Raw genomic sequence first — 20,387 nt, 5'->3', positions numbered from 1 at the left:
TAGGAAAACTGGCACGGTCAAAACAAACTCCGACCATATGCAACCATAGACCATATGGACTGTGGGGGCCCCACCCAAACCTTCTGCACGCGAGCAACCCCTAAAACGCACCTCCAGTGGACAGGTCCACAGCGGTGCCCCGGTGGGACAATGAAAAAGTCTCCCTGGTGAACATGCTTTGAATTTCCCCCTCTTTTTCAAACTGCTTTCCAGACCCTTTGGAGCACTTCCCAGATGCATGTTTTGAAAAAGTGGAGAGGAGGCAGAGTACAGTTCAGGAGGGGAGGAGGGATGGGGCGGGGGTCCTGGGGTTCCTGGGTAATTCCAAGTTCAGCTCATTCATCGTTTGTATTCAGGCAGCACAATATATCATTTTGTTAATTGTTAATATTAGCTTTGGAATGGATGCAACATGCAAACATGAGAGACGGGTACATCTTCATCAAAATTTGTAGTCAATAATAAGTCAAAAAAAAGACAGCTGACCTCTAAGTACAATGATTTCTTAAGCCCCCAAAGCAGTGGTTTCCAAAGTGGGGGGCAGATATATAGATACATAATGCATGTCACTTATAATTCCAATAATTCTACTGTAAAGGAGATTTGTCACTTTATTTTGTTTTGTTCAAAAAGAAGTTGCGGTTTGGAAACAAAAGACATGTGCGTCTGTTTGCATCGGAGTGGCGGCGAGCTTAGTGGTGGGAAATAAAACAATCTCAATTTGTTTTGTGATATATTTTCACTCGATAACGATGATAAGATTTGAGTCACAGAGTTCAACAAACGTTGGTTTCTCTGCAGCACACCATTCAGGCACATATACTAATTTTATTACAATAATGAACGCATGAGAACGTATGAAGGCGAGAACCTAATCCAGACTATAATGTGTTCAAGTGCTGGTGTGTAGTAAAGTAAAGTAATGTTAGAAGTGGGTTTTTCCATTGTCAGGGGAGGGGTGACGGTATTCAAAATTATATACAACACACCAGTGAAATCTTTCCTTGTGTATTTGAGAAATTTGCATACTCTGCACATGCATATTATGTTCTGATAATAAAAAATGTAAATATTGTATAGTAATTACCATTTGGTGAATTCTGTCTGCATGGGTGTCCTTTAAGAACTAACAGTGTTACAAAATTCTACCCATATCATGATAAATATCGAGATATTCTTGTCTACAAAATGGAGGCACTGAAGGAAAACTATTCCCAGTACCAGTATTTCCTTTATCAGCAGCCGTGCTTGTACACTCCAACACTGAAACCCACACCAGGGTCAGGGTGCATACCTTCTGCTCGATGAGCTCAGTGGTCTGGTAGTTGAGGATGGGCTGGAGGCCGTGCCTGTCTGCGGCAGCCTGCGGATCCAGACTGAAGTTGAGGGCGATAAAGATGGAGGAGAGCTTATCCCGAAACTCCTTTTCGTCCTACGCCCAGGCAGAAGAGAGCAGACGGTTTAAAAGTGAGGTCAGAGGAAAAGAACAAACTTAATCTTACAGCACATTTCTGACTATTAATCCGAGCGTTTATCGTAGAGCGCACAGCCAGGTGTCTAACTTATCTTAAGAAGCCACTTATCTTAAAGCAGCACAAGAAAACTGTCCTTAATGCCTCATTTTCTTCCTAAGACAGATTCCTCTGACAAGGGCATAACTAGAAGTGGGCCCAATCCGATCCTATAATCGGTGTCGGGCCAGATATTGATGTCATTTACCCATCCGATACCGGACAGGACCGATCCACTCACTGAGTGGCCTCATGTCCATCTGAAATGGCATTTTGGAAAACTGTGTGTGTCTGTGTTTGAGGGAGAGAGAGAGACTGACTGAAGAGTCTAAGTCTCCTATTTAAGATGTAAGCAAGGACAGTATTAAACACGGAGAAGAAAGAGGAAATGAAGAATGAAAAAAGAAGAAGATTAATGAAGATAGGCAGAAAAAAACGATTTTTCCCTGTTCTAATAATGTGCGGTATCTTTCAGCCCCATGATGTACCCATAAACACAAAACCAACAACTGTAACTATAATATTAAAGCAAAACAAGCACTAGTATCGAAATTTGAATGGACATCAGCAGTTGTCAGAATTGGATTGGAACTGAAAAAGTTAGGATCAGAGAGTCACTAGGCATAACTCACCCTCAGGTAGATTTTGGTCTCGTGGCAGACTCGATTGTTGTTGGGCATTCTGAGTTTCCTCTGGAGACTGGCCTGCTGAGTCTCCAAAAACAGAGCCCTGCGAACTGCTCCCTTCTGCTTCTGCTTCAGCCGGTCTAGCTGCACCTCTACATTAAACTCTATAACAGACACATACACGTTGTTACAGCAGGACATGTTACAGGAATGTTAATGGGCATACACAGCTGTGGAGCAGAGCCCGGCTGATTATGAACAATTTGATCTCTGAGACAGCACTGTCAATATCAGAAAGTGCAGAAGTGGTCCGTCACATCGTCTCATCCCCATTTCACATTTCATAATACATATTTTTAAATATTTATAATATAAAACATATTAAAACACAATCTAACATATGCTGGCCTATTTGTTTCTCCACACCCCTATTAACAGTGTGGGTGAATCCCATGTCACTGCTTGCTCCTACTCCTTGCCCAGTCTCCTCCATAGTAAACATACATATTTTAGTGTGTCACAATATAAACCAATGAACATAATATGGGTTGGGACCTGGACTAGAGCTTGACCAATACAAACTGTGCAGTGATAGATGAGTTACTCTCTTTGACTTTACATCTACAAGGGAGACCAATTAGGTAGGAATGTCTAACAGAGTGGACGGTGAGTAAAAGCCGTTTTTCAAAACTTGAGCAAACACTGCTGTGTCTGATCCACTCGTGAGAGCATTTCTAATTCACACAAATCTAATCACTGGCTTGATCACAAGAGAATGCTTTAAGAATTTGGAGAACCCCTAAATCTACAACAAATCTATGTTTTAATTTATCAAACCAAACAAAAGAGTAACTATCTTTAAGCTATATTGATATCATACAAGCCTGAGTGCTTTCATTAAAGAATAAAGAGTATGAAAGCATGTGCCCTGCTGCACAACGTGTGTGTGTGTGTTTGGGGGCTCAGATCCTTGGCTCATGAACAGGGATGAAAAGCTAATAAAGGGATAACAGTCATGACACTGGGGCTGGGGAAACATGTCACATTGAAATGCCATGTTGCTATCACCAGAAGAAATGGGGGTAGGAGTGAAGGGGGGGGGGGTCTTTTCAAGGTGCTAACTAGAGAGATTTGGACTAAGCGCTGCTATGTGAGTATAATAGGAGACAGATGTGGAGTGCTGGCTCACCTAGAACCTCTGGAAGGTGCTTGCCATTGGCTGAAAGGCAGAAGCTCAAGTTGACACTGCAGTAAGAAAGACAGATAGAGAGACATGATGAGAGAAGCGTACACATGGCAGTATGTCAGCATGCACACACACACAGTCACATTCATACTTCTACTCTCTCCTTGTCCAGAGACTGTTCTTTTTAAGGCATCTCCAGTTACTTCAAACACCAGAGAGAACTTCAGTAATGCTAGAGTTAGGGATGCAATTTATTTGCACGTATTTAGCTTTATTTTAATGTACACACACACACACACACACACACACACACACACACACACACAAATATTATAGATACAAATATAAATTATCTGTATCCAAAGTCCATGTTGAGTGTTATGAGAACTCAAATTTACTTTTCAACTGTTGACCTGTCTCTGACCCATCTCTGATGTTACCGTACGCAATGCTGTTATCCCAAAAGAGCCTTTATCTCGCCCCGTGGGCTATTTTTATTAGCCCTGCCTTGTGTGTGTCACTCAATCGAGTCTCAGCAGGCATCATAATGCACAGATCTGATTGGCTGTATAGCATCTCATGTGATGTGTACAAACGCATGTGATTAGTCTGAGAGTTTCCTGGACCGCTAAACCTTTACTATAATGGCTAGAACAATTTAAACAAACATTCTGTTTTCAGTGGTTCTTGATAGTAGAGGAGTGTGTAGATGTACCAAACATTATACAACTAATGAACAACAGGAGATAATTAAAAATGAACAGAAAAAGCACAATCTAATGCTGCCAAAGAGGTTCTCAGGCACATGTAGAACAACAGTAAGAGCCTGTAAACAACAAGAAAGAAACTGCACAAGCAAATATCTGATTTATTGTGATTACACAACTTTTCAAATGCTCTTTTTTATTCCCTCAATCAAGTTTGCAAATGTGTTTCAGCTTAGACAACTAAGTTTGTGGTGTATTGTTAAGTACTGTTATGTTTTATTCTGGTAATATCACCCTCCCCAAGTATAGAGCATGAAAAAATGACTGATTTCCAGAAAGTCAGGTCAGACAAAACGAGAAAAGGGGAAACAGAAATAACGGTAGGAGGGAGGAGTACAAAAAGTGAGGCCCAAAAGAGAGACAAGAAGGGGAAAAAAAAACCATTGCAAACCAGACTGTTCTTAACCTGGGCTGCAATAACAGCAGCACGTTCCCATGTGTACGCCTAAAGCCTTGTGTGTACACTGCATTACACGTGTGTATGTGCACGCACGTGCATGTGTGCACTGCATTGTATCCTGATGTGTCCCAGCTGTGTTCCACCACCAAACAATCTCTCATTCAAAGCCACAGCCAGCCCTCCTCGCTCACACTCTCCTCTTTCTCTGAAAGTCTCCGCCCCCCGGCCACAGCTCCCTCACTGCCAGGCAACCAGCTGTAATCAAGACATGTGTATACACCGTTTTCTCTTGTAGGAATTGGAGCATGGGGGAAAAGTTGGAAATCTGAGACCGGCTTCAATCTTGTCTCACAAAAAAACGTCCCCTCTCACAACAGATGAAGGGATTTCAGGGTGTGCGTTTGAAAACTTGCACAGTGGAAGTGGAAAATGGCCATTTCATGCTTTTCCGCCACCTTCCTGTCTTTCTCTTCTGTGCTGTGAGGCAGTGCTTTAAGTCAAAGTCATGCTGAAAGCCGACGTTGACAGCCCAAACACCCCCACCTTCCACAATTCTCCAACACATGTCTCACCTTTTCCTCACAAAGGTGGATTGTCCCACATTTTGGGTGGATTCCCCCCGCATTGAACCAGAATGTATTGCACATTTTAAGCTGGAAGAGTAACAGAGGAACACACATACCAGGAGACGTGCATTGTTTGGTTCCCATTCGTAATGGTGCACACCTTCTCTTCTGGGTTGATCATGGTTGGATACACACTTAGAGTGGCACTGGTGTTGACAATAGGACGAGATCTACAAAACAGAAAGAGTATGGTATATGAGCTCTACATATCTACACACATACATACATACATATATATATATATGTGTGTGTGTGTGTGTGTGTGTGTGTGTGTGTGTGTTTATCAATAAAAATAAACCCACTCACCGGTAAAGAACTGCCTTGTCGACGCCAAATGCTCCAACTATGAGATCTACATAAGGGAGGACCGAAAAAAAGAAAAGCTACTATTAAATAAATCCCACCAGCCACTGTATTATTTAAATGATCATGTAGACAGCATAAAGTTATTTTATATATTTATTATGTCAGGAAATATGATAAGGCCTGGATATTAGCTCAGGAATGCAGCATTCCAGCACATGCATAGCCTAAACTTTCCTTCATTATTCTACATCTTTGCATGTGTCCATTTGAAATGAAAGTGGAATCATTAAAAAAAAAAAAAAAAAATTAACAACATTTACCAGTAAAGATATTTTACGTTAAATAATGGCCCTGCTCCAATTGTGTACTACTCACTAATACTATAAATTATCTATGTACTAACATTAAAAGCATGTGTTTTTGCATTGTGGACCACAAAATTTTAACATACTACACTTTTTATCATTAACAGGACATGGTCAACTCTTGCTGTGACAACGGACGTCATACCAAGCAGTAGCTGCAACGCTGCTAACCACTCCCCCCCTCTCTCTCAAGGTTGAAGTTCCTATACCTCTCTCCACACCGCATAATGCACAGTGAAGGTCATAAAGATTTGTATTTTATTAGTTTTACAATCCACAATTCATAATATGCACTACGCAGGGAGTAGGACACCATTTGTGACAGAGCCAAACAATTTCCACACTTGAGAAGTGCCTCACTTTCCATTTCATGTTGGATTGTGGGATTATAGTGACCCTAAGTAGGTCTCACCTGGGTAGCCATTGTGATCCAGGTCTTTACCTCCTCGCAGAGTGAAGCCAAAACTAGCAGGAGGGGCAGGAGGGGCTTTTGATGCCCACTGTCCCGCAAGCACCTGAGAGGGCTTTTCCCTGAGACCTTTAGCATAGCCATTGTAGATGAAGACTAGTCCCTCTTCAGCCTTCCCACCAAAGGGACTGCTGATAGCCACATCTGAAGGACAAGAGAAGACGACAGTACAGTAAACTCACGATAGCGACTGGCCAGAACAGCAGCAGTATCAATATAAACAAATTGAATGTAATCCCTGAGAAGGTGCACAGTCTCCTCACCGTTAAAGCCGTCTTGGTTGAGATCTCCCAGAGAAGCGATGGAGCTGCCAAATCGGCCAAACGTCTGCGTGCCAGTGAGGTGAGGTAGCTGTGGAATGAACTCCAGAGGTCCAGTCTGTAGGTACACATACACTCGGCCAAGTTCTTCCAACCTTCCATCCGAATCACGCACCATAAACATGGGAGCGCCCACCAACAAGTCCATCAGTCTGGGAATAAGAGTAGAGAACAAACATGAGGGATACTAAAGATTCTCTATGTTCTGGGTTACTCTCTTCTAAAAATATACTGAACACAAGATTTTTATTTTTATTATTTCCAGCTTTCTCCAGATTATTAAAAACCTAAGTTGTGAAACACTCCCATCAGATTCTACATCAATCTGCTACAAATTCTGTTTTATAGTTTTAACAACTAAGCCAAACTTTGCACAAAAGGAACAGCCAAAGTGAAGGTCACTGACCCATCATTGTTGATGTCTGTAGCAGCCACTGAGTAGCCGAAGTAGGAGCCCATCTGTAAAGGTGAATATGTTTTAGTAGCTGACAAATGTTTTCAAACTCAATTTGATCTCCGGTTTCCAAAATGGTAGATTAGGAATTAGTGTTCTTTAAAACTCTCCATATTTTGACTAAGTATTACAATATCTTTAACCACACAATGCCAAGAACCTGAATTCCACAAAGAAATCCATTGCAAACAGTTTTTATTCTGGATCCCTGCATCACCTCAGCCTTTTGGAACATGATTTTGAGAGCAAATATTCAATTTTAGGTGACAAGACCATGTATAAATTATTTTAACTAGTGCTGTCAATGCTGCTATAACACACCTGTTAACGCACATGGGAATTTAATGTGCTAATTTTAACGCTAATTAATAATTTTATCACATTTCCTCCCATTATTCCCATAATTATAATATACACCATCATAATCCAGTATATTTAACATACACACACACACACAGTGCTTCTGTTTCATCTTGTACCACTCTTAATCCCTGTTTTTCTCTTAAAAACCAAGTGAAGCTGGAACATGGAGGTGTTTATTATTTTGAGCCACAAACTGCACTCCATCATTAGTTTTCTTTATTAAAGCTGCTCTGTCAGAAGTCAAAGCTCCCCCTGAAACGTTTACTGAGCAAAATAAGAGATTTACATTTTTATTAGAGATAAATTCATTTCAGCAACATTTTCTTTTTAATGGATTCCTCTCACCAGTTTGTCATGCCTTAATCACTACACATTTACTTCTCTTCCAAATATACGAGAAAGTACTAGCATTTAACATTATTTATGTGATTATTTTTTAATCGATAGACATTAACAACTATTCCATTGTGTTGATCTTACATTGAATCTGTTATTTTACATATATATCCATTATAAAATATTTCAGTCTTAAGAAGGGACAATTAGTAATGAGTCTTCACAGCAAACTGTGCAATTAACTAGTGTTTTTTTTATTATTATTATTCCATCAGCAGCACAGAATTTTAACCAATATTTACTGTTATATTGCTTGTTTTAAAAAATCCTTAAGCATACTGAAAGAGCACACTTCTCTAGTGCTCATCAGCTTGTATTTACTCGGCTGAGCCTGTTGGGGAATTTAAAGGCCTCACACAAGTTCCAGTTGCAAAACCAGGCTGCTCATTTGTGAAAATTGCCTTTAAGCTCTTGCTTCAATAAATGGGCTTTACTGCTCACCACAGGGCGCTACAGCCCTATTAATGCAGGTTTATGAAGGAAATTATTTTTGCTTAAATCATCAGTGTGCTGCTGTGTGAGGAATCAACTCATGGGATAAAGCTGTGCAAGGCAGAATGGGCTCAATTACATTAGCAACGCACAGGGTGTGTAAACTACTAGTGCCATTACAAACAATTGAATGAACATAACAGCATCCGTGGATGTGTCAAGCTAAAGAAGCTCCAGAAAGAGTACAGAGCCTCAAATAAAGTGTTATCGTACAGTGGAGCTGGGTGGGGCTAATGACAGCATGTTAAACTGATCTTGATGGTGTGCTTGGTGAAAGACCAGAGAACAAGAAGTGTGTACTTTTTCGTTTTGAAATGAGATTTGTGATTTAGGAAGGAAACAGGAAAATGCTCAATCTGTGTGTTTTTTGGGGCTGTGGTGAGTACTACTTGAGGCGCATTGGCTACTTTACTCTGCTGCTATATTTCATAAGCTCAGTAGGACCAGAACTCTACATCATATACATGTGTATCATGCATCACTTTAACCATGACTCTCTCCTCCATCTGTTTATCAAAGGCTCTGGCTCTGAATTCAGTCACAGCAACGATGGAACCACAAAAGTTCCAAGACATTTGACTTCTTTGGTGGAAAAGGGCTAAGTATCAAGTCCCAACTTTAGCAGTTCCAGCTTTTACGGGTTTATAACATACTCTAATGTCAAAGTATAAGTGTTGTAAACAGCATTTTGTGACTGTTGACACAAGGTGCACATCTTCTGTGAAAGTCAAAAAAATATATGACATACCTGCTCACCATTGAAGGTTTTCAAAGTCTCCAAGGAACTGTTGAGAATAGACACCTGCAGAGGAAAAGAAAATGGGAAGTACGTCATCACATTAATTTTTTTTGTTGCATAACTAAAGACAACGTGGTCCAGAAGCTTGAATAAAGACATAAGAAATAAACATTTGTCTTATTGCAATAGTTAAGAATGACAGCAGGTTAGTTATTTTTCATGTATAAGAACTAAATCTGCTGCTCAGTGAATAAATCCTTCACACACACACACACACTCCCAAATCTCCCAAATATTCAACTGCTCCATTTCATTTGAAACGACAATGCAGTTCTCTTCTACCTGGCCATGCAGTCGCTCTCCTCTGGGAATTCCTGTCACAAACTCTGCGAGACAGAGAGCAGACAGCAGAAGGTGGGGGGAGACCATAAAAACCAAGAGAGAAATGGGGAGATTTAGTAGTGGAAACATGGAAATGTCTGCAATCCTCAGGAACTTGGAGAATCCTGGCAGGCAAACCAAGACTCTCCTCGAGCTCTGTTTTCAGAACGGACTTGTGGCATTGGTGTAATCATTACACTTCCTACGAGAGGTTGTCTAAACATTGCATTACTTAAAGTATCATTTTATTCTATTCATATGCAAAATGATGCTTTTAATCTTTAGTAGTTGGAGTGTAATCTAAACAAAAACGGCAAGACTGTGACCAATTCTGATTAACTATTTTATTTATTTATTTATTTTTTAACAAACATGACATTGTCACCATGCTGGTGAGTGATTCGAGTTGTCAAATGGCTTACCTTCATTATTGTCTCCACTGAACTCTCCCACCGTTAAAGAATAACCTACAAGACACGACATGGTCACAGAATTAATGGGAGATTCTTGATGTCATTGTAATTTTGAACATCAGACATTAACTGGAGGGACGGAAAGTCCTTACCCATGTAGGTGTCATCAAACGTGATCTCTTTTATCTGCTTGGTCTGGATCTGGCCCTCCACTGAAGTAAGGAAGAAGCCAGGGTAATAGGCCTTGACGATTTCCTCCTTCATTGCAGAAATCAATTGTCCTGAGGAAAAAATCAAATAAAATAAACACAGGAAAAGACAAATCTTCATATTAAACCTATTAAACATGAAAATAAGAATAACACATCTGTTATCCCGGAAAGGTCCACTCAAGTGATGTTTTTTAAAGCATTAAACATCACTAGGTACAGCTTCAAAATCTTTGTGATGCTTCACTAAGCTGCACTATGTAACTTAGGAAGGAGAAAACTGAAGGGAACAGAAAAACTACCTGTAAATCTGTTATTAAAGACAGTTACGCACCTTGCCAAAAATAGCTGCCTGGTCCTCCAAGTACTACCTTCCCTTCCTATATTACAAAAAAATATATATATTATTAAGAAGCATGTGACGTGATATAAAATATTAGCAGTAAAGTATGCACCCCCCCCCCAGCTGACCTTGGTGAAATCAGCACTGAATCCACCTTGACAGTATCCCTGGTTCTTTTCTCCGTGTATCTCTGCAACACACAAATGTTACCTGATTGGATACGGTAATACAATCATTGATCCAGGTACCTGGCCTGTTAGACTATCGTCCAAGCCGGTCATTTTAAAATCCCGGCCATTTTAAAATCAGTGTCCAGATTTGAAGACCTCTGAACTGGAGTAAAACAATAACTCAAAGATACTAAATAAATAAATAAAATAATAAAACAAACCAGGGCATGGTCGCACACAGTATTCTCGCAAATAATGTACCTGTGCGGCAGGGGGCGTACTCGACAAATTTGGTGAAGTTTTTAACGGACAGAAAGCAGGAGCCGGTCACGTCGGACTGAGGTGTGTCCTGCTTGGTTCTCCAGGAGTAGAGAGGAGCACAAGCCTGTGGTGGGGTGTGGAGTAAGATCAAGGTTATGCCTCTCATCAACTCAATCTCAACACTTGTGCTCCTGATAGCACACAACTCCCCAAAGAATAAAACACGTATTTAAACAGTACAAATCATCTCTTACCAAAACAGTGTCTTCATGGGCACGCACAGTCGCTCCAAACCACTGGTGGGACTTGAATTCAGCCTGGAATAACGTTTCATTGAGGGTCACATTAAGATCTCCTATAAAACAGGGGAGAAAGCTTTGAGTCCCTTCACTGAAAACAAAACATTCAATGTCCTCAATTACAACGAAAGAGACCACCACTGCGCAACAGCTACCTGCCTTTGTCCCAGCAGTGACCCGAATGACCCCTGGTGTGAATGACCACATGGTCATATCGTGTCATGGATGTATTCTCAAAAGGGAACAAGAAACACATGTCGCGTATGTCCCGGCATGGACTCACAAGGGACGTATGGGAAAGACAACACTGACATGTGTTGACCTGCCAAAGATCAAGACCTTGATAGCATACCTTGCCCAAATTGAGAGAATTTGAGATGGATGATACGGCCACCGGACAAAGCCTGTCCAGGTGGGACCACCAGAGTCTAAAGTACTACATAAGATATGCAAGAAGCCTGTAACGACAAAAGGGGACAGCACAAATACTCTGTTTCACTACCTCAAGCTGAAGCACCCAGATGATGATGAGGACAACTTGGATTGAGCCTAAGGTTAAGCCTAAAGTGTATAATTATTGAAGCCTGCACTTAGTTTTTATTCATTCATTCACTCATTATCTGTAACCCTTATCCAGTTGAGGGTCGTGGTGGGTCCAGAGCCTACCTGGAATCATTGGGCGCAAGGCGGGAATACACCATGGAGGGGGCACTTCATTTTTATGGTAGATTTAATTGTTACATTATTCATTTTATACAAAACCAGAATCTTGGTAGGTTACGGTTTATACAATAAATTTACCTGCTTTCTTCATGCATACATATGCAAATTTACACAAACCTTTCTTTGGTTGAAAAATAAAAGATTTTTCAGTGTATTGTAATATCACCATCTCAAATATACCCTGTTGTTTTAGGGCCATACACCCATTTCCTCCACATCATATGTGCACAAGCCTCTGATTACTGGCACATTATCTTTGGGTATATTGAGACATTAATAAAAGATATTACAATAACAGCGAAAACCCAATACATTAGTCAAGCCCTGCAGAATTACAAAGTCAAGGAAAGAATTGAAAGAGCCAGTTCCCCTGTTTCAGACTCCAAGTCTTTCATAATGTCGCTGCTGTATAAATTTCTCCAGTTGCACCATAATTACAAGCGTGATGCAACAGTGCCCTGTGGTGTGGCCGAGAGACTGGGGAATGAACTGGGGGAGAGAGAGAGACAAGAAGAGACAGAGCATAAGGGATGGTCTCCTGACTGACTGTGTAGAGGATGACACGGTTCCAAGTAAAACAGCTACGCGCTATGAGACAGGCGGTTTGTCAGATACACTTCTGCTCTCTTGAACCCATCTGCTCTCTTTCTTTCTCGTTTCATTTTGCTAGCTCCCTTTAAAAAAAAAAAAAAAACAACCATCCATGGCACCCTTCAACTCCTCTTCCCTTTCCTGTCCACCTTATCCTACTTTAATATTATTTCATCACTGGCTCCTACTCTATCCAACATCCCCACTCCCACTCATTCTTCCACCATCTTGTTTTCCTCCTCTCTTTTCTCTCTATTTGTCATCTCCCACATTCACCGCCCACCCCCACCTCCCAAATTCCCCCCTGCGTCCTTGCTCTCGATTCCTCAGGGAGATCAGATTCCCCTGCTGGAAAACCTATAGGGATTAGGACCCTCTAATAACATTACAGGATGTCTTGGCCTTATGGTCAGCATCAGGGTCCTCTTTCTCTCCGTCATGCTCCTTTTCTCTTTCCCTTTCTCTCTCTCTCTCTGTGTCTCAGCCTAATGCTTTGAACAAGGAAACAGAAGCCTTGCCCCCGTGAGATTTCATAAGCCTAAAAAGTACAGAAGGGTACGTAATACTATATAATACAGGATCTAAGACAGTGGGGTGTTTTGAAAAAATTTCAAACGAATTCTGTGTTCTTCTATGCTTTTGGGAGACTTTTATCTTTTTGGATGCATGTTTTTTTCCCCCTTTACAATCCAGTTATTCTGAAATATACTGAATAACACTGTAGCCTGGGCTTTGGTGTGGATCAGAATTCCAACATCATCTTGGTTCAAGCTGCAAACACAGAAATTCTCACAGCAGAAGAATGGACATAAACAGCCCTGGACTTCAGAGCTGAAGCCAGTTATATGCTTGATTTTTACTATGTTTTTGTCTGTCTGTCTTTTTTGTGGAAGAAATATGCTTTTAGATAATAAATATTTTTAGAAATATAATCTAAAATGGACGCACGTAAATAAATCAAGGTTGGACTCTGACCACACAAGACCTGTGTACAATCAGCAGAACAAAGAATAAGATAACAGCACTAAACTATGTGTAAACCCCCTTCTATTCGGACGGTGTTACATCTCTGCTTGTTTACAGGCTTTCTACAATTGATCTAAATATCTGTGTATGGTTTCCTGGGGTAACTCTCTTTTTTAACAGGGCTTCTCTGTCAATTTATTTCCGTCCGAATCTACCATGCCTTGGTTTTTCCTCGACACCCTTGGAGAAAGTTGCAAGCTGAATTAACTACTGTTCTTCACTGAAATCAGCGGTCAGCTAATCATTTTCCATTCTGTTCAGGTGCAAATCTCTGCATTTATCCTTCACTCTTTTGTGAATTTGCAGATGATAGTCTAAATAAAGTTATTTGGGTTTTTTTTCTGTGAATTTTGGGCCTTTTCCGTTCAGGTTTGCTTTTATGCGCTTGTTAATAATTCTCAAAAAGTCAACCCACTACAGTCACAGTCATATCCGAGATGTCCAGAGTTTCATGCTGATGTGGCTGGCTGGGAAAAGTCAGAATGTGTAAAAGACTAGAATGAGTAAGTGCTTCAGTGTCCCACACTTCAGTGTCCCCCATCTTTAGAGTGTTGTTTTAATTTCAATTTCATCAGCATGACGCGCACTCAAAAAAACCCTGAATCACAGAGCCAAGAAAGTTCGACTCAGACAGACTTGCTGGAGCTGGCTATCTGAAACCCCCCCTAGCTACACACACACACACACACACACACACACATTTCTCTTGTATTACCACGTAAAGCAGTGACAGATTTAAGATTCTGTCTGTGATACAGTAACACACAACAGCTCTGAACGTGTGCACAGATACAAAACTTCAAAGGCTACTGGAGTTTTCAGCCGTGATTTAGAAGTGTTTTGACTAGACGCAGTGTGCTAACTAATCTCGTAAGGCTTCCTCCTGAGAAGGGCCCAATTCAAGCCTTGAGCCTCACTCCCATGGGACTGTGAGAGGGTGGGGTTGGAAAGCGGGGGTCAGGATTGTGTGTACACCCAACTGTCTTTGAACTGTGTGACACGAGACCCATTAGAGGATATAGATCTGTGTGTGTGTGTGTGGCGTACACAAGACAAATGGACAAATTCAGTCATCACATCAGCTAGTCCCTTGGGGAACTCTGAGAGAGGGCAAAGAGAAGAGGGTCAGATTATGTGGACGAGTTTTGAGGTCAACGACTCTCTCTTATCAGAAAGGAAGAGGAAGAGGAAAGACTTAAGTAGCCATCTCCTTTAATTTCAGTCATTCAGTCATTCTCTCTCTCTCTCTCTCTCTGATGGTAAAGGAGGACGTGGTGGAGGGTATTTGGCCTGCAGTCCAAAGACCACCGCAGCAGCATAATCACATCAACGGGCGAGGTAAGGCAAAGACCACTAGGTCTCCCAAAAAAAAGCAGAAGGCAAAAGTCAAGCCGGAGTTAATCGCTCTCAGACTTTATCATCCCAGAGCATGTGCTCCTGTTCACATGACCAGAGATCACCAAACAAACTGAATCAATATCCTGGCTTTGAAAATGTGCTGTTATGTGCCTTCAAGCTAAAGTGAGCAATACGCCAAAAACACCTTTTCACTTTATAGTGGACTATTTTGGGTTCCGCCATTCAGTAACAGTGACCATAAAAGACAGTGGAGGATATTCAGTGCAATTAAACAATCCCACAGTGCACTGCAAAAAGTAGTGTACCACCCATGTATCCTAGTGGATAGCCATACGAATTCCCATAATCCACTGCACTGTCTGGTAAAAATCACCATAAGGTGATTTGCATCGTATAGCAAGTAACACGGAACAGTGAGTTGGGAGCTATTTTGGACACTGTGTTTGATGCACAATAGCCAGGAGAATAGTGAGACAAAGATGAACAAGACGAGGGTATAATTCTCTCTTGACACACTGCAGCAAGAGAGAGAAAAAAATGTGAGAAGGAGGACGACAAGGAGGGGTGAGACACAAACAAGACTACATTTACCATAGCAATTATCCTAAACCACTACAGCTCCCACAATACCATGCAAATTCAACAGCTTACTTTGCTTGCAGATTAAAGCGCTGGTCACACCGGGCTTGTGTCCACATGCAAAATTCTATTCATTTTACATTGGTTTCACATCGAGGTCAACTTTGGTGTGTTCTCGACGTAAAGGTTAGCAATTTTCCATCAACAAGGAACTGTAATGGTTCTTGTTCGCAAACCTAACTTGGAAGCAATGGCCATACTTCCAGCAACATAAACTACTGGAACCCAAAGAACCCAGCTGGAACCAAAGAAGATTTGCTTCCTCAGGCCAAAGCATGATGCTGTCCATAGGCGTGTTGAGCTTAAGTAAGTCCACAAAAGAGCACAAAGCCTCAAATAAAGTGCAACAACATTAACAGTGTTTACACAATCTTAATTTAAACATTTAAACAAAATAAACTGTGAATTATACTGTGGCACTAATTTATCATCAACAATAAGATATAGGGAGAGGCTTGCCCAGGTTTACTGACATCTGACTAATTGACTACTGAACCGAGCTTAACCTCTGTGACAGAATGTAACGCTGCAATAAATCATACCTCACTGACAAACTACGTCAAATGCAAAGCAATTGAGAGAAACGTCTAGGACATGGTTTTTCAAGCTATTTTAAGTGACCCCATTTTGTTAACTGATTTTTAGCACAACCCAGGCACCACAAACTCTGAATGTTTGCTATATTTAAAAACTAATATAACAGATATTGCCCTATTTGCTTCTTGACATCACTATTAATAATACTCAGAATTAGTATTAAATAATTATCACCTTAAAATATGACTGCACTTATAAAGGATTAGTGGGCGGCACGGTGGCGCAGCAGGTAGGTGTCGCAGTCACACAGCTCCAGGGACCTGGAGGTTGAGGGTTCGATTCCCGCTCCGGGTGACTGTCTGTGAGCAGTTGGTGTGTTCTCCCTGTGTCTGTGTGGGTTTCCTCTGGGTGTTCCGGTTTCCTCCCACAGTCCAAAAACATACGTTGCAGGTGGATTGGTGACTCAAAAGGGTTCCTAGGTGTGTGTGTGTGTGTGTGTTGCCCTGTAAAGGACTGGCGCCCCCTCTAGGGTGTATTCCCACCTTGCGCCCAGTGATTCCGGGTGGGCTCTGGACCCACCGCGACCCTGAATTGGATAAGCGGTTACAGATAATGAATGAATGAATGAATTATAAAGGATTATAAATGGTTTAAAAATCTGTTTACTACATGGTTGTTAATTAAGTGGTAAACACCTTAAAAGGTCATTAATAATCATTTGTAACAGAGAGATAAAAAGGGAAACAGTGACCTCTTTTCTCTAACAATTAAAATGTTAGAGAATTTACTGAAAATGTCAAGGTTAAAAAAATAAGCTCAGATCTGAGGATGTTAATTTAGTACGCCACATTATGACTAGTGTTTAAAAAGACATTCTATTTGAGGTTATTGATTAAACATATTAACAAATATGGGCTGAAGCTGACAGGTTTAACGCTGACTGTTGGAGAAGACAAAGTATTGTCAGTATTCAGAGATTTGAGGTTTAGCAGGTCACACATTAAATTTTATCTAAAGTCCAGGCTAGTGACCTGGAAATGAAGTACTATCCTTTTTTACTTGTGTTCTGATGTTGTATCAGGCTCTTATAGGAAGGAGGAGAATATAACCACTACAAAAATAAATTATTATTTATTATTTTTCTCTGCCACTCTTCTCCTTTGGCTTGTGACCCATGGTTTGAAAACCCCTGCTCTAAGGTAAAACAAAAGATGGAGGGGGTAATAGTAGTTGGAGAGTCTATGCAAAGTCATGAGTGCTACAGTTGCAGGGCTACAGGCAGTAAATCTACGCTGGTGTTTCAGAGTCGTCTTTGATTTGCCAGGAAAGAAGCCAGCAGGCCTTGCCTGACAGAGCACACATTTCATTGTCCCTACATGTGCTGGATGAACTCAACAGCTTGGCTGGGTCCACACGCCTTCAGCTGCCTCCACTGATGCAAGCCTTCCAGCTCGTGTTAAGTGTGTGAAATGTCCATCTTTCTATTGTTTTCAGTCTTACTGGGAAATATGCAAATAATTAGGTTCATTTTGCATTCACTCACTGCCACAACAGAACGGCTAAGTGTTTATTAGCACATCCAGATGCATATTCACCTAATCCCCCGTCAGCAACAGTGCATGCTGATAAGACGCATGCCATAACCAACATAATTTTTATTTTCCTGAAAGAATTTCAGAAAGTCAGACAGGGATTACCTCTAGACATTGGGCAAAGTAATGATTACCACAATATATTAGTACGTTTAAAAAAGGTGAAGGGTGATGAATGTGTAAACATATTATATATGTCATTAAAGACAATACGGCCATTGAGGGCTGGACATTTTTGGCTTGTGGGCTGTTCTCAGAACAGTTATGACATCAGTATTTATGAATTGCAGTAACACTGCTGTGTCTGATCCACTGTGTGAATCAAGTAGCCACTCCCAGCTCTTATTTGCACCAAGAATTCAACAAGAAATGTGAATTCATTCTAAACATGCACCACCACCAAGTCAGGGTCATTCTGTTCTTCAAACCTTCAAACCTGTGAATGATGGCACACCCCATCAATTTTAGCCATTTAGATGCTAGCCGCGATATCTTTCATTACGCAGGGGTGCAGAAAGATGAGCAACAGGCACAAGGCTATAAAGGAAGCACACTTTAAACCCACTCTGGGCAAAGAGAAAGCATCTGTCAACAAAGGAATTGTGTAGCAGAGGAAGAGGAAACCGAATCCTGAATTCTCACCCCACTCCATGTGAAGTCCTGGTAAACAATTAGCAATTAGGGCACATTCTTTTCCTGAGGACTTGATGTCTGGAGTGATAACTGTGTTCTAAACCTGTAGCTAAAAGATGCTATCCATGGGTTGCAAGTGACATCCATGTGTGTAGTAGTTTTTACATGCTGGGGACCTACTCTTTACTCAAACAAACAACTCACATAAAAACTGTGTTGTTAAAATTGTTTTATTGTTTCTGTCAACAATTTTAGACGCTAAAATGAGACAAATATAAGTATGGATCCCTGACCCATTTATCCACGTCATATTTGTAAATGGAGCTCTTTTCATCGGTGTCGGTCAGTAGTGGAGATCCGGCTGTGTTCCAAAATAGTGCCACACTCCCTACATAGTGCACATCAAAGTTAATCTAAAAATGCTATACGCAGACAGTGCACTAATCGACAGGAAAGCATAAATCTTACAGTAGCTCACTAAAAAACGTTCAAACACACAACCCATTCATTGATTGCAGAAATTTTAGGAAGTTTTTTTTTTTTATGACCGACCCTTTCCACAAGACATTTCCTGTGTGTCAGTGAGTCTTACCTTCTCTGTCAAACACTACACTAGTGCAGTGTGCCTGGCCAAGGCTCCACGGGCAGTAGAAGACAGAGCCTCCTTCTTTGATGTAAGGCTGGCTGGTGTTAGCCTTGGGGGCTCCAACTATGATGCTCTCGCTGTTGGGAATGAAGAGAGAAAACAGATTAGAAGTAGTTGGCATCATGGCATCAGTTTAAGTTTCAACTCTCACTTAGTAAATAAATGGGAATTAAACACCTTTGAGAAAACGGACTTGGTACAAATGACCACTAATGTATTACAAATGGTCCGTGTTCAGTTGGTGTTAAGTTTGTTGGCATGAGAGTTTCACTCTCCAAAACACAATACACACTAGCCTCACTGGGTAACAAATGGGAAAACAAGAGCTGAGACTGCTGAAGTGGAGTCAAATCTGTGTTTCAACAGCTGTGCTTCTCCCTTAGGGATCTCTCTCTCATTTCTACTAAAGCCCCACACACACACAGCTATTAGTGTATAAGTGCGGTGCCACACCCCCCCCCCCCACCCCCCCAAACAATCTTTTGCATTAAAAGCAGTCTCAACCACAAACACTGAATATTACTCTTGTGCTGATTACACAAACCAAAATCATCAACTGAAGAGCAACTGTGACTAAACTGGACTGAAAAAAAAAGAGCTTCAAAAGCCTGAGAAGTGCTACAGACCAGGAGGACAGGTTAATCATCCCCAGATGGCCTTGAAACAGATGGGGTCTAATGTCTCATAGTCAGACAGAGTCAAAAAAGCCAATTACCCTGCACTAGGAATTCCATTCTGCTAAACAGAGTTCTTCAGACGAGAGCTGCAGCCATACACTGCAGGGATTATGACGTGCGTTACAAATATATGCTCCAACATGGAATTTGAGGTCCAACACACACACAGAATGAAATACAGTCAGGTTATTTGCAATAAAATGGGAGAATAATATTCACTAGTCCATCAAAAACACTCCATGACACTTTAATTAAAAGCAAACAATCACAAATGTAGATAAGCACATATAGCATCCAAAACTAGTCCCAGTTTGTTTTCAGGATGTGTTTGTTTGGGCAGCTGATTTTGATTTAGTTGTAGTCTAATTTTACATTAACATTAAGTTTGTATGCCCTGTGAAGGACTGGCGTCCCCTCCAGGGTGTATTCCCGCCTTACGCCCGATGATTCCAGGTAGGCTCTGGACCCCCCGTGACCCTAAATTGGATAAGCGGTTACAGATAATGGATGGATGGATGGATTAAGTTTGTATTCTACGTGAGGAGCTTGCAAAGCGAGGAGGAGTTCTGTCTTTTAAACCCCCCTTCCCAGTAAACGTTTAGCCGTTGATTCAACGTTGAAATAACGTAATGACTGCCGTCTAATCAACGTTCTCTTAAGGTTGAAAATGAAAGTTGAAAAGACGTCCAAACACAGACATTGAAAAGACGACTATTAGACGTATTTTGGACGTCCATTGACGTTATTAATTGGTCCCGAAATAAATTACTTGTATAAAACGCGTTTTGGACGTCCACTGACGTCATCGATTGGTCACCACTTAACTAACTTATTAAGATGGATTTTGGACATAGTTCCGAAGCCGTCT

General features: G+C 41.1%; 1 protein-coding gene across 1 annotated transcript in view; it reads right to left on the bottom strand.

Annotated features, from left to right (window-relative positions):
• The window catches only part of itga5 (integrin, alpha 5 (fibronectin receptor, alpha polypeptide)), a 57,662-nt gene that overhangs the window by 21,065 nt on the left and 16,210 nt on the right, over nt 1-20,387 (bottom strand). The window contains exons 2-18 of the mRNA XM_066670904.1: nt 18,789-18,919; nt 11,052-11,152; nt 10,798-10,921; nt 10,495-10,556; nt 10,358-10,403; nt 9,967-10,095; nt 9,824-9,868; nt 9,363-9,406; nt 9,030-9,083; nt 6,983-7,035; nt 6,520-6,728; nt 6,200-6,400; nt 5,423-5,468; nt 5,173-5,286; nt 3,327-3,382; nt 2,144-2,301; nt 1,295-1,432 (exon numbers count right to left, since the gene is read on the bottom strand). Coding sequence (XP_066527001.1) covers nt 1,295-1,432; nt 2,144-2,301; nt 3,327-3,382; nt 5,173-5,286; nt 5,423-5,468; nt 6,200-6,400; nt 6,520-6,728; nt 6,983-7,035; nt 9,030-9,083; nt 9,363-9,406; nt 9,824-9,868; nt 9,967-10,095; nt 10,358-10,403; nt 10,495-10,556; nt 10,798-10,921; nt 11,052-11,152; nt 18,789-18,919 — 1,711 coding nt within the window. The remainder of the gene's footprint in view (nt 1-1,294; nt 1,433-2,143; nt 2,302-3,326; nt 3,383-5,172; nt 5,287-5,422; nt 5,469-6,199; nt 6,401-6,519; nt 6,729-6,982; nt 7,036-9,029; nt 9,084-9,362; nt 9,407-9,823; nt 9,869-9,966; nt 10,096-10,357; nt 10,404-10,494; nt 10,557-10,797; nt 10,922-11,051; nt 11,153-18,788; nt 18,920-20,387) is intronic.

The sequence above is a fragment of the Hoplias malabaricus genome, chromosome 5 (assembly GCF_029633855.1).
Source record: "Hoplias malabaricus isolate fHopMal1 chromosome 5, fHopMal1.hap1, whole genome shotgun sequence".
Taxonomy (NCBI): Eukaryota; Metazoa; Chordata; class Actinopteri; order Characiformes; family Erythrinidae; genus Hoplias; species Hoplias malabaricus.
This window is presented reverse-complemented; position numbering and strand designations above follow the sequence as displayed.